Source organism: Agelaius tricolor, unplaced genomic scaffold, assembly GCF_023055355.1.
Source record: "Agelaius tricolor isolate 1412-34295 unplaced genomic scaffold, bAgeTri1.0.p SCAF_6, whole genome shotgun sequence".
Lineage (NCBI taxonomy): Eukaryota > Metazoa > Chordata > Aves > Passeriformes > Icteridae > Agelaius > Agelaius tricolor.
In genome coordinates, this window is record NW_027269266.1 from 17,764,412 (window position 1) to 17,781,662 (window position 17,251).

The 17,251-nt window shown below is 38.5% G+C and overlaps 1 protein-coding gene across 5 annotated transcripts in view; it reads right to left on the reverse strand.

The window, feature by feature from the left end:
- The window catches only part of CACNB2 (calcium voltage-gated channel auxiliary subunit beta 2), a 247,196-nt gene that overhangs the window by 116,032 nt on the left and 113,913 nt on the right, over nt 1–17,251 (reverse strand). The window contains exon 1 of one of the 5 annotated variants that reach the window (XM_071428854.1): nt 7,149–7,398. The exons of the other annotated variants lie outside the window; for them this stretch is intronic. Within the exon in view, the coding sequence (XP_071284955.1) occupies nt 7,149–7,199 (51 nt within the window). The 5' untranslated portion in view covers nt 7,200–7,398. Of the gene's footprint in view, nt 1–7,148; nt 7,399–17,251 lie in introns of those variants that run through there. 5 annotated transcript variants of the gene reach the window in all.

The window sequence follows — 17,251 nt, forward strand, 5'->3', positions numbered from 1 at the left end:
CAGTGAAACACAGAGAACAGGGAGAGATACAGAAAGAACAATTCAACGTGTTGTTGCTGGTCTAAGATGGTCATAGAAGTCACCTGTGGCAGAATGTGCTGCCAAACACTTCTGAAACAGCAGTAAATTCTGTCAGAGCTTTAAGGAGTTGGAAGAAAAAATTAATTCAACAACAATATTTTTAAAAAGTAATACCTCAGTATTAAATAGGAGATAATGTTTGCTTTCCTATATGTATTAATTGCAAAAAGAGAGATTAATATACTTTTGAGCATAAGAATTTCAGTAAAAGAAACAACCTTCACAGAGAACACTTATATCCTGAAGTAGAATATATAAAACTTACACAATGCTGTAGCAACAGCTTGTGCTTGCTATTTTACCTTAAAAAATACATTTTTCCACTGAAAGGTTACTACTTTACAGTGTTAACCATACATTAATGCAGCATTAAATAAATAGGGGTTCTTAATCTCAGTGAAAAGCTTTCACCTCTCGCACTCAGCACTCGTCTGCCTCTGGGAGCACTGAAATGTTTCAAGTGCCATGGGCAGCTCCATCATGGCCAATGCTGATTGTCCAGAGCTGGAGACTGAGGAATAACTTTGGCTCATAGCTGTGCAGCCCAGACTAGTTGGAATGTTACCCTCTGGCCACATCCCCATCCTGTGGTCCACTTACACAGTAACTTAGTAACTGATAGTTCATGGAGGAGATGTCCGAGCCCCTGTGCCTTTAAAATGGTTTTGGCTTTTAAAATGTCCAGCCATATCTCAAAATCACATTTACAGAAGTGCTTGTAAAATTTGTGCTATTGATACCTCCAACTTCTGTTCCCGTTTCAGAAAATAAAATGCATCTAACCAGGAGAACCACAACAGAGGCCAACTCTGCCTTTGTTTATGCATTTTTAGCAAAAGCCATCACCCCACAATTCAATTTAAATCATTGATTATCACCAAACGTTGTGGTTTCTTTGGCCTCGTTGCTTCTTCAAATCTCAGTTCTCATTTCTCATTTTTCACTGGTTTTGAAACCTCTAATATTTTTTATGTTTTGCACTCTTAAAATCTGGATTAATTCCATTTAATTTTTGATGGACTAGCTTGTGCAATTTAATAAACTCCACTGAAGTAAGTTCTGGTGAAATGTGAAAGCTGGAAAACTTGTCTCTGCAGAAAGGACTATTTATCTCTTGGGACCCACTTGAGAGCTCAAAATAGGAATTAAATGGAATTTAGGCAGCATATGTGCTGCTGTAATGGCTCTCTCACCTATGAGGCTGGGTGTCACCCCGGCACAACAGAAATGTACTTCAGTTTAATGAGCAGGGAGGCAGATGTGTAACCCTGGCCAGGAGCTCGCAGAGTGCTGCAGTGCCGGAGGAACCAGCGTGTCAGCTAAGCAGAGACAGCAGGCTGCAATGCAAAGGATTAAAGAAGTGCAGTAAGTTGCTGCTCACAGAGAATTAGTGCAATGTGTTACAACAACACGATCAGAACTGCCTTGATGAGATGCATCATGAAGGTAAGGTACTTTCAGTCAATCTTCCTTGTTCACTCAAATCAACAGGATCTTGTTAGCAGAGAGTAAGAAGGTGAATACTTGGCAGAGAATAAGAAGGTGCAAAGGTCTTTCCATTTCTACATTGAAATGACTTTTTTTTTCCTCCTTTTCCTCTAGTTATAATCTAGATATAACTCTAAGACGTAAAAATGTGATTTTTCAATTGCATTTTTCTGTATTGCACGTTTTCTTCCCCTCCCTCTTGCCACAATTCCTGATCAGTGTCCATAAAAAGAATGCTCTGAACAGCCTGGGTTCCCCACACTGACAGCACTGAAGCTCGTGCAGCTGAGCAAAGAGCACATCTCAAACTGCATTTCTGTGGGGCTCTCCTTCTCTGTCTGACACTGCAGGACTCTGCATTCTCCAAGAAAAGCATGCAGCCATTTTCTACACCCTGACTAGAATTTTAAAGGTGAACCTGTTCCTGTGTTCCAGAAGTCATCCCCTAGTACCTTTTATAGCTTCAAATCTATGATACTAAGGTGCATTGGGTGAGGATTTCTGAAGTCACTGAGAAACTCCTCCTAAGTACAAAATATTTGCTAGACATTTGATTTAACATGAGGGAAAAAAGTCAACAATATAAGAATTTTAATCAAATCCACAATTGTTGATCTTAATATGGTAACAACCTATAAAAAGACAATATTTTGAATTCCAAGAGGCAAGAATTTCTCCTCTCCTAAATTGTATATTATGTTGTCCATGACATGAACAGAATAATGGATTTACACTGAACCAGCATCAATGCAGAAAGTTGCTTTCAAAATTTAAGAAGGAAATTATTTTCTCAAGTAGTTCAGTTCTGACACCTTAAACTTCTCCTAAAATAAAATACTCCTGCCATTACAAGGCTGGTTGCTTTGTTTATGTCTACACAAGTTCTACTGAAGCTGGGAGATCATGTGAAATCAAAGTGATAAAACCTGATCACATTTTCGTGACAGAAAACATTCAGCCAGAAAATATCATGATGTCCTAGGAACTCACTGATTTACTCTGAATTTTGCAGGAAGTTATCAAAGTGCTTCTTTTGAAAGCACCTTTTTCAGCATTCCACCATAGCATCAGCTATTCCAACTATTATGAAATCAAGCATTACCCTGTTTCTTACACACCAAAGTGACCCTGTTTCCAAGACAAACTGGAAATAGAGATGAAAAAAAGTATTTTAAAACTTCAAAAATTATTTTTTCAAATGCCTCCCTCTATGCATTAATTTAAAAGTTTCTAGAGAGGAAATATTGAAGAGATGACTCTTTCAAATAATACTACAGTTTGAAAATACATGTTTCATTGTTAGCTCATAGAACTGACTTTTTCATTTTACAAGAACAACAAAGTATATGCAAATGTGACACCAAGAAAACCAACCAGAACCTTTCAAATAAATATCAATCACCTAATGTTGCTTAAACAAACAGGAAAATTGTAGAATCATAGAATATTTTGTGTGGGAAGGGACCTTCAAAGGTCTTTTAGTCCACCTCCAATTGTAAGGCTTTTAATAAGAAAGAAAATTCTAAAGCCCAGACATGTTTTGGTCACAGAGATTTTCAAGCAAGCTCTATGCTGTTGAAGTGAGCTGCTGAACTGTGTACATAAAACTGTGGGAATTGCACAGGAATGATAATACATACTTGGCTGAGGACTTTGTCAACTGAGAAAACACCAAGACAATTACTATGTCTGTAAGTCAGTCTTTCTACAGGCATCCTCTGATCAGCATGAGCACACTCAAAGTTAAATTTAGCTTTTATATTTAGCAGGCCTTTAAAATTATATTTTCTTCTGATACTAATACCATTAACTAGCCAGCTAGTACTTTTTAAGTGATGAATATGATAAATCATAAACCTGAAAGCATTCTTTCAGCAGCCTCAAAACATTCAGAAAAAAATAGATGTTTATATCCAGTAAAATACTGCAAAATGGAATGTATCATTAATGAGCTGAAGGAAAAAAAGTTGTTTAGTGACAGCAGAAGTAATGAAGCTTGGGTTCCCACACACACCTCCACAATACTTTCAGCTCTCTCTCATTTTCCCTACACACCACATGCTCTGTACCCTCAGCTCCCCTCCCTGAACTTCTCTTCTCTTTTCATGAGCTGAACAGGAGTGAGCATTTGTTTGCTCTCTTGCAGAGTTGAAGTTGTGCTCCTCAGCTGGATGGATGCTGCCTTCCAGATGCCAGGGGAGGCCAGAGTGCTCTACATCTCCCACACTGGCCCCTTGGGGAAATGGCTTCAACAGCTCCTCCAGCCCCAGGAAGTTCTGCTATAATCACTCAGTGCTTCTGAGACCTCTGCAAGGCTGGTTTAAATCGGCCACTGAAGCTCCTGAGAAGCACAACTAACAGATGGAAAGTGGGATTGCATAAATCTTGTCTTAGGAAACAAACCTAAGAAATCAGAGCTGTTATACAAAGACTGTCCGTGCATTTCATACTCGGCAGCTTGTTTAAATGTAAGCTGATGCCATGAGCAGCAAGGTAAACACTTAATCTGTGTGAAAATTTTCAAATCATCACTGTCACAGAGCATTGCTTGCAGTTATCAAGCAGTTACAGGCTTTTGTGACATGTACATGCAGGACCAGTGGCACAAAAGAATTTGTAAAGAAATACTGCACTTGTAACGAAGGACTTTAGGGATCAGTGCTTAAAATATTGCAAACATTTATATATTAATATGTAATTAGACAAGCTATTTTCCAAATTCTGGCATCTTCTGTATTTTGGCCCATAGCAAAAAAATAAATTAAAAAAAAAGTAAAAAAAAAAAAGAATCCCAGTGGTTTAATAACCTACAAAATTTATATCTGAATGCAACTGAAGTTTCAAAGCACTTTACCTCCTGTCCTTTTACACCTTTTTTCCTTTTTTTTTTTTTTTCTTTTGTTGTAGCAGCTCCACACCAGGGATCCTGGGAAGCAAATAACAGAATTTGCCCTTTCAAGTTTATTAATTCCTAGGCTTGCTCACTGCTATTTGAAAACTGAATAAAAAATATTAGCAGCAAACATATATTTCACCGATGTCAAAAATGTAAATTTGGATAAACTGGAAAAAGGCAGGGTGCCTCTTCTCTGCATAGAGGGTGAGGTAAGGACAAAATGTCCTTACGCTTTCTGACAGTTACTGAAGTTTCCATACTTCAGAATTTCTATGTTACAATGACTGTTGGTGATGAAAATGTGTCAGTAGTTATGCAATAAGTAATCCTTTATTTCATCTTTCTATAACATTTTAATTAACTTGAACACATAAGACGTCAGCATGTTCCGAGAGACATTCTGTTATCTGGAAGTTTAGAAGAATGTAACCATAAAGCAGTTACTGAATTTCTGGACAATTATACAATTTCAATCTACTTTTAATGCAACAACTGCCATTCAAAGACTATCAGCAATAATAAATTTATTTAATTACTCATGCCAATAATATGAAAGTTCTCAAGCTATATCTCTTTAATCTTCCCAGTTACTTTCCTCCTAGATATTTAAACAATTCATTTTTTTCAGTTAGATAATGTCTGAGGAACAGTACTGCTAAACAAAATGTGAATTTGCAAGCACAGCTTCCTGTAAAATGCTTCTGAACAAAAAGTGACCACAGCTAAAATTCACATTAGCAAAACAAGACAGCCTTCCCCTCATGACATACCTGGAGACTAGAATAAAAACTGAGGAAACAGGAATAGAATAGTCATCAGCTATCACTTTGAAAGAAGGGTTGACCAAATACTGAGGGATCCATGTACATGGCTGAATCCCTTTTACTGCTTTGCATCTGTGTTTCACTTCACCTATCCTGCTTTTTTGCTGCTCCTCAGTTTACAAGGGCTGTACAGGCACAGCACCACTCCCTGTGATCCCTTTACCCTGTCCAATGATAACTTCTTCCTCTAACAGGACCTCTATGTTCATGTTAAATAGAATTTGGACTTCTCCACAATGGGATATGAGGGAAAAGCTTCCTTTTACTCTATAGACCAGATAAACACAGCTTCTCCTTGGTGACATTATTTCACAACCAGCAGACAGAAAGATGAAAATGTTGCAGGAAACATGTACATTAGTTTTGCTAAGTTTCAACATCGATTGGTTTTGTTGAGGAAAACAGTGTTTTCCAATTTGAGGGTTTTTAAAAATCTTACAACTTTTTCCCATCAAAAAAATTATGTCCTGATTTCTCCCCACCTATAATTGTACTGGGATTGTTAGAGAATCCCAACACATTTGGTTTATCAGAACCCTTAGTAATTGCTTGTATATATAGATTAAAACATAAAGGCTTAAGCTTTTTACTATATTAATTAGATAAGAAAAGACTAAAGGCAGCTATAGCTAAGGTTGAACTCAATTACTGTAAGGGTCTTTTCCAAGCTGAATGATTCTGTGATTCTATTAGTAGCTGATTTCTACTATTCTGAACATCCATGCTGAAAATAATTCCAGTGGAATTATATATAGTAGTTGTACCCTTTCCTGCCTCATGGCACACTTCCTGCAAGACCCACTGTTGCATTACTTTCCCCACAAACATAAGAGGATAGTCTAATTTGAGTAAAAAGAAGTTGTTAATAAAGAAAAGTTGTCCGTAAGAGGAGAACACAATGGATATTAGCAATAACTAATCAGTTTCTTATGTGGAGATCCCTAAATAACCCGGGAATAGCAATGATCCAAATCTGATTTCCTTCTAGAAAAAAAGCTGTGGAGCAGCTGTTACACAAGACAGTGCCCCTGAATTCTCTCAGAAGAACTCTGGAGAGGTACTGTCGTGCTTAAGGTACTGTTCTTTTACTGCAATTTTATTCAAATAGCTCATAAATGTTATAGAAAGAAGCAAGCTTAAGCCAAACATTCAGCTTAAATCTATGTTTGCGTAATTTCATTTTAATCCCCATCCTTTTTTCATACAGTGTAAAAAGAAAGTACATCCATTTGAAGTTTAAAAATAGTATTTGTTATCTATTTAAATTTTATTTCACAGCACAGCTGTAGTGGGATGTCTGCTACTAAAACTCCCTGGCCCCAGGATACACATACCTGGTCAAATGCTGCCAAAGCAAGACTCATGAATGTGTTACAACCTAATGCAAACAAAAATAATGAAGAGTATAATGTTTGTGTCTGTAGAGAGAATGTACTTCAAGCTACTGCCAGCAGAGAGTCCCATTGCTTTCATATTGAGAAGAAAACAATTTAGCACAATCCCCAAAAATCACTGAACAAAAAGCAAGCCACTTTTAACTATTTTAATAGGGTCACAGACAGAAGCCCTTAGCAGCAGCCATCTGAAAGTGCTTTCCCTCCCCCTCAACTCATTTTTTTACAGTTTTTCCAGACTGTAATTCAAGTTAGTATGTTTCAAAAAAGGAAGCTCAAAAGTATGGTTTGGACTTCCACAAAAAGGCTGGCACATTTCTCAACAACATTTCAGCTTGGCTAAATGAGAACAAAGTGGAACAGTTTAACTGTAATTAAGTTAACTCGCAAGCCAGCCTCTACATCGCATTGTAAAATTAAAGGGCTCCCAAGCATCTGGCCTGCACTCCTACCACATATGCTTACCCCAGGAGCAATGTGCTTAGTTTGAGGAGACATCAGGCGTCTGTCAAGCATGCCAGCCTCACTCCAAGCAGGCCAGCCCTTCCAGCAGCAGCAACACTTCTTACAGGAGCACCACCTCCGACGCAAACCAGCGAGAACTTCAGCCAATCAGCCCACACTGACCATCATTGCAAATACCTGTACTTGTAAGGCCTGGTTTAAAGGGCACAGCTTTGGGCTCTGTGGAGCAAGACTGTTTGCTGGCCCTTTCTCTCAGCTGTTGATCTGATCCAGTCCCTACGTTAGGGACAGCTCAGCAGAGAGCCTGTCACCATCAATTACCAGGGAGGAGTGGGAGGGCCCCGTGCTCATGGTGACGCCAGCTGCTGTAGGGACAGAGCCTGCACACTTGCTGGAGTAACATCCCTCTTTGTTCATCTCAGATGCATGGCTTGCAACATGCATGGCCCCCTGGTAACATACAACTGCTGTGCAGCCAGAAACAGGAAACACACCTGAGCATTAACAAGGCATAATCAATTTATTGATTGATTTTTCCGGATACAAATATTTTTTTTATTCTGCCCCCTCCCCCCACCCCAACAGAAATATTATGCTGGAATTTCAAGCTGTAAATATCAATTTAAGTTGGAAATTTTCTTTGTAAAAGAAAAATTCTCCTTGACTCTATCTAAGATAGAAGACTTATTATGATAGAAGATATATATATATAAGGTTCATATAAATGAACCTTAATCATCCTAAAACGATCATCCTAAAAAACTGTCACTAGATATTTCATCACCGCAATACTTCTATATATTAGCCAGTCAAATGAAATCATCAGGAAAATTTACATGCATAATATTATTGGCCCTAATGAGTTTAAGAATTTGCAAGATTAAGGTCAACTGGCTTAAAATAAGAGCATAGGTTAGAAGTAAATAAGGATGCATGTTTGTATTGGTCTGAGGCTTCTGGAGGTGAAGTAAAAAGGAGCAAGGACCAGGCAGCAACAGGCAAGGAATGGTATGAACAGAAAAAGAGCTCCAGAGAAGCCACTTCCCCCTCTGTTACCACTGAGATAATGAATATCAAGGCAGTGATTCCTCAGAGGAGCAACAAGCACAAACATTGTTTTGGCCCCAGATGCTCAATGAGCTGGGCAATCTGCTCCTCTGCCTATGCCTCAAGACTGTTCTCCAATAGCCCCACTAAGTCCAGCCTCTGGTCCATGAGAGCTGAAAACACTGTCCATTTCCAAAGGCTGAATTCTTAATACCAACTTTGTGTGTAGACTCTGTAGTCAGAGAGGAAAGGGCAGATTCTACCTCACAAAAAATGCCAAACCAGATTTTTCTTTCTTTCCTTTTAGACAAAGAACTCAGACTGGCTTCCATTTTTGTTAACTGGTCCCTACACATTTTTTCACACAGACACTTTTAAGGTGTACCAAGCTTGATCAATATAAAGTTACATTCTTAAAATGTAATTTCTTATTTATATTATCTGCATACCAAATTATTAAAAATTCTCTTTCACTGAAACAAGAAGTGACTTTTGGTTAATACCTGACCAGGTGGTTCTTCATTTGCAGGGGTTTTTACAGTTTGTTGTTTGTTTATTTTTTTTTTAAGGGGACTATGGGAATATGGGATTCTTAATATTTTACCACTGTTTCAGAATCCGGTATTCATGTTAGGTCCATTTTGGATGCCGAAAGAGAATTAAATAAGTAGAAACTTTGCCCTTATTTCTCATGAAATAGACATTTCTATTTACCTGAAATAGACTGAGCAAAGAAAAATACACAAAACACTGACAACCTCTTGCACAATTTATTTTGACTTCCATAAGGCACTTCTAGGATGCATATTAAACTCAAAATGTTGAAACAACTACTGGTTTCCAAGGAAGCAAACAGTAAACTTCAGCAAATATAGTTTTAGAAGGCTGTGAGAAGTATAGCGATTTCTGATGCAATACTGTATTAATAATGTTGGGGGTTTAACAGTAAAATTACTGAGCAAGCTTTTTAGCAAAGTTATTATCCTTAAAAAATTTAATACATGCTGTGGGACACAAATACCTTGGGGCAAATCAGAACTACTCTGAAGAATACACAATCACAGTCCCAGCTGGAATATTGCAATTAGGACAGAGCAGCTCTCATTCCAGAGGCTTATTTTCTGCCCTTCAGCAGATTTTACAGAATACTGAAACTAAGCTTGCAAGACCACACTGTCATCATGGCAAATTTTGGTATCATAATATTGGAACAGAAGAACTCTGTAGTTCTTCTGTAGTAGTTATTACTGTGTAGAAAACACAGTAATGAGATAATTTAAAATATAGAAACAGTAACAGAAAAATTTGCGCGCACCAATCATAATTTCTAAAGCTCCCTAAATCTTTCAGTCATAGAATAGAAACACTTCTTTTTATTCCTATTTTTTCCTTTTTATTTGTTTTTAAATTATTTTAACTTCTGAGCAGCAAACAGCATGGAACCAGTACTCAGTAAGTGTTAGATAACTTCCACCCTTTTTTGCCCAAGAGGGTGAATCATTGCCTAAGAAGTGTAAGATTTGTTAAAAAGTATCTGCTATGTAACCTGACAAATTACGAGCCTGAGAACAAAGACCTTCAAACCCTCACCAGAAAACACATCTTTATTATGAGAACAGGAACCCAATTAATGCAGAGATTACTATTCTAATTCATTCTTTAATCCCATATAGTTCTAATGGAGAAGTAGCCTTAACTTTAAATCTTAATAATTTATATTTACACAGTGATTTCATCAGAAGTCTCAATTAATATTAAACACAGCTTTATAAAATTTTACTATGTATGGACTATAAATGTCATTAAGCACATGAGAAAACCAAAGTACTGATTAACTAAATACTCAGTAACATTCTATTAGAAGTTTGCTTGTAAATGTTTAAGCTGCTTTGGTTTTGTCTTTTTGTGTAACAAAGCAAGATGGATGTCAGTCTATAAAAGTTCTTGTTGATAAACCGGATCAAAAATGAGTTGTTAAGAGATCACACAGTCAGTAACTCAGAATTGGTAAAACCTTAAGACATATGAGTAATTTTTCTCATCACCAAGTTATTGTGCATCAGCTGATCCATATGCGGACATGTGGGCACGCTTAGCATATGGCAAACAAATTAAGGCAATTTACTGTAATTCTGCCTCATTATGAATTATGTTATCTGACATTTGCTGATGAGTATATGCATGAACATGACAACTCATAAATTTAAATACCTAAGTCTAATATATATATACTGGAAAAATTTTCAGGTTTGCTTTCCCATTTTAAAGACAGATATTGCATTTGTTTTTCTACAGTTACTTCAGATATCACATTTGCTTTTATTCAGTCATTAAGTATCTCATCAGTCTTAGAGGAGTTCTCAAAATACAACTTTATGTTTCTGAGCTGCCTCAGCTGGCCCTTTAGGTATTCAGGCAGCCCATAGAAAGAGCTCAGGTGGAGTTAACTACAACCCAAGCTGTTCCCTTTTCCTATGTGAAGCTGAGTATTTATCCCTTTACCATTCCTATAAGTGACACATGTTACCAGCTCTTCTCACATGGCAAAAGTCAGCTTCAGAAGAGTTTTCTTTCCCCTTTTAAAAGATCCAAAGTCTTTCCAAAAGATACCAAGGTATTAAAATCCCTCATTTATCACAAGACAGAAGAACACTGTATACATCTGCGCAAAGTTGATATATATGAATTTTGACATCTAAAAATTTTTGTTGAGAAGGGAGATAAAAAATCAGTCAAAGCTCACACAGAGATAATAATTCATAAGCAAACAGACCAGATTAATTTTTTAAATTGTTCCAACAGTTTGTTCACAGGAAACACACAAACCCACCCAAGCCCTGTCAGCAGTAGAGTGCTCAGCTCCGCAGCACACATCAGAATTCATGAAGGTTTTTCAGGTTCATGCTTTCCCTCTCAGACCTGCACCAAAGTGCAGTGTGCTCACTGTTGTGCACACTGGCTGACACAGCAGGTCCCAGGTGAGATGCTGGGACAGCAGCTGGTTGATCCTTCTAGTCAAAGACAGGAAACACCCCCACCGTGGGGGCTGAGCTTTAGGATCACTCACTGATCACTTTTCCAGTACACTCTGCTCAGTTTAAGCAAAGGACACTAACAGGGTCTCCTGCCTCTAAGGAAAAGTTTGTTCAGGACTGGATTTAAAGTCAACCTCTTGTTTGTCTTTCTGTGAAAAACAGTCACAGAATACAGAAGAAAATTCTGTTACTCCTAAATATTGCAAATAGGTTTTAAGGTTTGAAATGGGTGAATACACAAGCCAGCAGAGTTACTGACTATAACAGACAGGGAAGAGTTTGATGAGCATTTTTTAATAAGGGTAATCTGTATTGGTTAGATACCTACTGGAACAAGAATGTTCACAGCTGTATTTTACAGCTGAAAAGCACAACAAGAGTTCCTGGCTTATAAAGAACTACCTTGATTTTCCTCACTTTTGACCAGCTAACTTGAAGAAACTCTTGCAAATTGTTGCTCCTGAGACCATCAGCTACACCTGAGAGTGGATTATTTCATCTTCATGGCTGTTGATCTTCTGAGTTCAAGAACACACTGCTTTGCAAAAATAAGTTTAGAAAATTCAAGCAGTCTAAATACACTCCTGATTTTTCATGACGCTTACTGCAAGATTCACCAAGTATGATCAGTGCACAACAGCACTTCATAGTTAAGTGTTGGTTAGGCAAGCCAGACTCACAGAGTATCTACAATTTGATTTTAGTTTCTGCAGAGAGGGAGCTTCAGCACTAGATGAAATTTTAAGATGGCACTGAGAGATGTGTTAGGAAATTTACAGGAATCCAAGTGCAGAACATAAAACACAAACATCACATAAACCAGCTAAACTAAAGGTTTAGATGAATTCACACTACTGCTATGAGCAGAGCTCTTGTTCCTCTCCTGCCCCCATCCCTGGCATCCCCAGCAGGTGCTTCACCAGCTTCCTTCCCCTCTACCATCCCAGCACTTGTCAGGCCCTTCCAGGACAGTGACACACCTGGCTTAGTCAGAAACTATTTGTTTGTTTTGTGGAGTTTTTCTTCCAGTCATTAAGATGAAATAGATAAAGGAAAAAAAAAAGTGGGGGAAAGGATGCTGGTAGTGGTGGGGCAATTCCATCACTGCAAAGCCTTACCAAGAAAAACCACCAAGGGTGTAAATCCATTTGTGAGTTTAATTTCTATTTTGTAATGCATGGCATTAGCTATGAAATGTAAAGCTTTATCAGTTTTAAAGCAGAAAAGAGATCTACTTGAAAAGCATCTCACATTAAAAATATTAATAATTAACCACTCCCACACAAATACTTAAGCAAACAGAAAAAATGACGGCTTTTAAGATAAATATAGTTGAGCTTAACATTTAAACAAAGGGGGAGGTTTTGTTACAGATTATTCATGTCACATTTTTCCCTTCTAAAATACAAATTTAAGTCCATCCACAGTAAATAAGGCACACCTCTTTCATTCGTATATTTTGATTTTAGACTTATGATAGCTACAGACAATGTTAGCTTACTGCAATCTCCTTCAATGTTAATTTTTCTGAAAATGTTCTTATTGGCGTGATCTGAAGCCCACAAGGCTCTCTTTGGTTGGCTTTAGATTAGGACCTTACATAACTGGAACATCTGGGCCCCATTTCAACTATGCAAATTCCAGCAGACACAATTTCTGTGAGTATAAATTAGTTTTTGTTTAACAGACACCTGTAATTTGGAACAGCTAATACATATTCTCCAAGAAAATAATGAAATAAATACTGCAATTTTGTATGACATTCACCTCCAATGTATTCTGGCGTGGTGGTTTTTTTTAACATCAGTGCTTTGGAAATTAATATCCATATCTGCACAGGGGATAAAAAGCACAGCAGGCCAGCATTGCCACAGCTGGAACTGCTGCAAGGTAGAAAGACCCAGCATCAGTACTCTTCTCCTATATTATTTTTATGCAAAGTATGAAAGTATTACAACATACTGTGTAAATTCCAGATTGATCTGCGATTTTACTCAGAAGCCAGGAAAGCAATTTAATATTAAAGCACAAAGATACACTGCACCATTGCAGAGCTTACACGAAACAATTGGTAATATGTGAGCAAATGCATATTTGTCTATGTGCAACTCCTCAGTGAAGTTTGGAAGGGATTGCTATCAAACAGCAATCCCCACACAACAGCCCATTAAGCTATAGGTAATGCAGAAGTGTGGTGAACTGTTATAATCTACTTTCTCCCAAAGCATAATTTTCCTACAGTTACAATTACAAGACCAATTACAAATTCTTGTTAAGTCGCTTTTTTTTTCTGACAATAAAAAAACATCACACAAGGATATCTATATCCCTCCTTGTAAATGCACAAACAATAAAATGTTAACAAGATTATCACTAAATCCTTGAAAAGAATTCATTTTTATTACTATAGAAAAAAAACCTTGCTGAAATGAATGGATAAGTCAGAACTTCTTCCAGAGTAAGGTGCACTGATTTACAGGGAATCAGAGAACAGTCTTCAGATTACAGTCTCTAAGATTATACCAAAAATAGGTCAGAACAACAGTGCATTATAAGGACTAAAACATGCATTTTTAAAATTATTTTCCCAACTCCTATCAATGTGATAGGAGTGGATTATTCACACTCTCTATTTATTTAATATTCGCCACTGGAGAACCACTTATCACAAAATACTGCAGGCTACAAATATCTGAGATTATCTATCTGTATCAATAGAAATAGTTTATTAGGTTGATAATGCAGCATTTTCAGTGATCCTTTGCAAATAGCATTCTCCATCCATGAATCTAAAATGCACTGGGATTTGTAATTCTCAGTTCAACACTACTTATCTGGATTAGGAAAGCAATTATTTGTCAATTAAGACATGCAAATAGGCTCAAGAAAATAATTTAACAAGCAAAAAGAATGCTAACTTACTCTTTTTAATAATAGGAAACACTGTACTTTGGATTTTTTTGTTTTAAGCCGGGAAAGAATGATAAAACCACAGTCATACAAAGCTTAAACTACAATATATTACACACATAACCTACTTTGAAAAAAGACTAGACTGCAAAATAAAGCAATTAAGCATTTAGTCAACGTTAATTGAATTCCCTTGTCCTCACCTACATAATCATATTCTCATTTCCAGGGAGCTCCTACATTTTTCAGCACTCAGACACATGAATGTTTACTGATATGTTATACATATTTTTTCTTCTCTTTGTACCCCTGAGTATTTGGGCCCCAGGCCTCCTGTATGTTCTGAAACCCATGTTGTTACCTTTGGGCTTTTTTATTTTATGAGAAGGAAGGAATCTTAAGGAAGACATGAAGAAAAATTGTAATTCACTCACATGACAATAAAAAGGAAGAAAGCTTTTTTAAAGTAGAAGAAATGTGCTAATTAATGGGTAGAACAGAACTGGAATGCAGGCAAACCCCTTAAGGCAGGAGCATTCCCTCCTCTTGCATTTTGATCTAAAGATCAGTTGTCAAGAAAAAACTTAAGCCACCATAGCCATCTGCCATGTAAATTCAGAAACCATATTGCTGTAGAGTAAGTAACATACACAGCAAATGACAGAACTGGACCCACAAATTGAGTGGACACATCACATTCTTGGAATACAAATCCACTGAAAGCCAGTAAACACACATTAAATAAAGCTTAGGAATAGTACCACAGCTGCAGTTTTGTGTCAGTATTCATGGACAACAAACTGTTGTGTGGAAGGATATCACTGCACACTTGCTTTGTGCTTGTATTTCTCTCTATTTCTGCTATTGGCTAATATTGCAAGCAGCTAAATAAATCTTTGATCTAATTTTGTACAGCATATTTTATGTCAAGTGCTAAATTAATAGATGAGGGGAAGAAAGAGAAGAAAAGGAGATACACATCAAGTTCTTCAACTTTCAAAGTTAGCTTAAAGGCTGATAAAAACCATAACTCCCAGGAAACATCATGGTGCTAAGCTGCCCCTAAGCCCCCCTCAGGGCTGAGAGATACCGCTGCAAAATCTTCCAGGGAAGGAGGTTGCTGTTAAATATACTTAAAGTTTCCTTTTTGTTCCTTTTATGTTTTTCTCTTTTAACTCTGGTTCTGTTCTTGTGATCACAGACTTAGCTTTCCCTCTGGTAAAATAAAACTCTAACTCTCGTTGTGTTAGAGCACAGATTTCCCAGAAACATCAAACCCAAATATGGGGTACTAAGTGCAACCGGTCCTTTTATATTACTGTACACAGGAGAAAAAAATGCACAAGGAACTGCTGTGCAATTTCACTAAACTACATAGGGCAGTACAGACATTTGTACTGTCAAGTACTGGGTTGTGGGAAAAAGTTTTCTCAACAGCTTTAAACAGTGCTTTTTAGCATAAACTAGGCAGCTGAGGGACAGCCCAAACATCAGGAACTGCCCAGGAAGTTACATTATCTCTGCAAATAGAGACTTCAGCTGATAGTGTTATTTTATTTACCTAATATAATTCAGTCCATTTTTCCCATTATTATTTCCTTAATATTCTCCATGATTCAAGGACATGATATACTCTACATTTAAATCTCATTTTGCCCATAACAGGAAGCTGCAGCAGACACTGCACTTAATTTAAATTTGGAGTATTTTGTTTTTAAAAGTTTCATTTTCAACACAGAACTTTTGACAAAACTATTTTCAAAAGTGGAATATGGAGGCCAAAGTGCCTTAATATTTTTAACAGTGCAATACCACCGGCTGCATTTCAGATCAGCTGCTCAGCTAAAAAAGAAAATTATTTTTCAAAGCTTCTACCCTTATGTGAGATATCAAACACAAAATGGTTTACAAATGATTGCTAAAATGTAATCTTGGCAATGCAAATACCATCTTTGATAAAACAGCAGAAATGGTTCTTAATAAGCATAGAGGTACCTTGAAGAGCTGGAGAAAGATCACAACTTTTCCTGCTGGCTCAATGGGCTCCTGGTCCTCTCCTTGCAGTTAGCAGGACAACCACTGCAGAGCCCCAGAAGATAAACTGGTGGCTGCTCTCATGGGACATTGCTCCTGGCTCCTCTCAGTGGAGTTTAATGCATTGACAGGCCTGAACAATTCTCCCAAACCAAAGCCAACTGCCTCAGAGGTGCCAAGCCCACAGGATTAAACAAACTCTGTTCCCCTTCAGAAATCACCTGGCTGAATGCAGCCCCACAGAGTCACCTGGCTGACTCCAGCCCCACAGAGTCACCTGGCTGAATGCAGCCCCACAGAGTCAACTGGCTGAATGCAGCCCCACAGAACCACCTGGCTGACTCCAGCCCCACAGAGTCACCTGGCTGAATGCAGCCCCACAGAGTCACCTGGCTGAATGCAGCCCCACAGAACCACCTGGCTGAATGCAGCCCCACAGAGTCACCTGGCTGAATGCAGCCCCACAGAGTCACCTGGCTGAATGCAGCCCCACAGAACCACCTGGCTGACTCCAGCCCCACAGAGTCACCTGGCTGAATGCAGCCCCACAGAACCACCTGGCTGAATGCAGTCCCACAGAACCACCTGGCTGACTCCAGCCCCACAGAGTCACCTGGCTGACTCCAGCCCCACAGAGTCACCTGGCTGAACGCAGCCCCACAGAGTCACCTGGCTGAACGCAGCCCCACAGAGTCACCTGGCTGAACGCAGCCCCACAGAACCACCTGGCTGACTCCAGCCCCACAGAACCACCTGGCTGAATGCAGCCCCACAGAACCACCTGGCTGAATGCAGCCCCACAGAGTCACCTGGCTGACTCCAGCCCCACAGAGTCACCTGGCTGAATGCAGTCCCACAGAACCACCTGGCTGACTCCAGCCCCACAGAACCACCTGGCCTGTGCTGTCTCCCAGGTGACCCCAAAGAGCTGTCTCAAAGTCTGTGAGTCAGTCCTGGCCAAATGCACCAGAGACTGCTCTGCAGAGCTGTGCTCCTGTGCCAGGAAACCTCTGGTGCTCCTCAGCTCAGACTTACAGAAACAGCCCTAGTGCTAGACAGCCACAGTAACTCCTACAG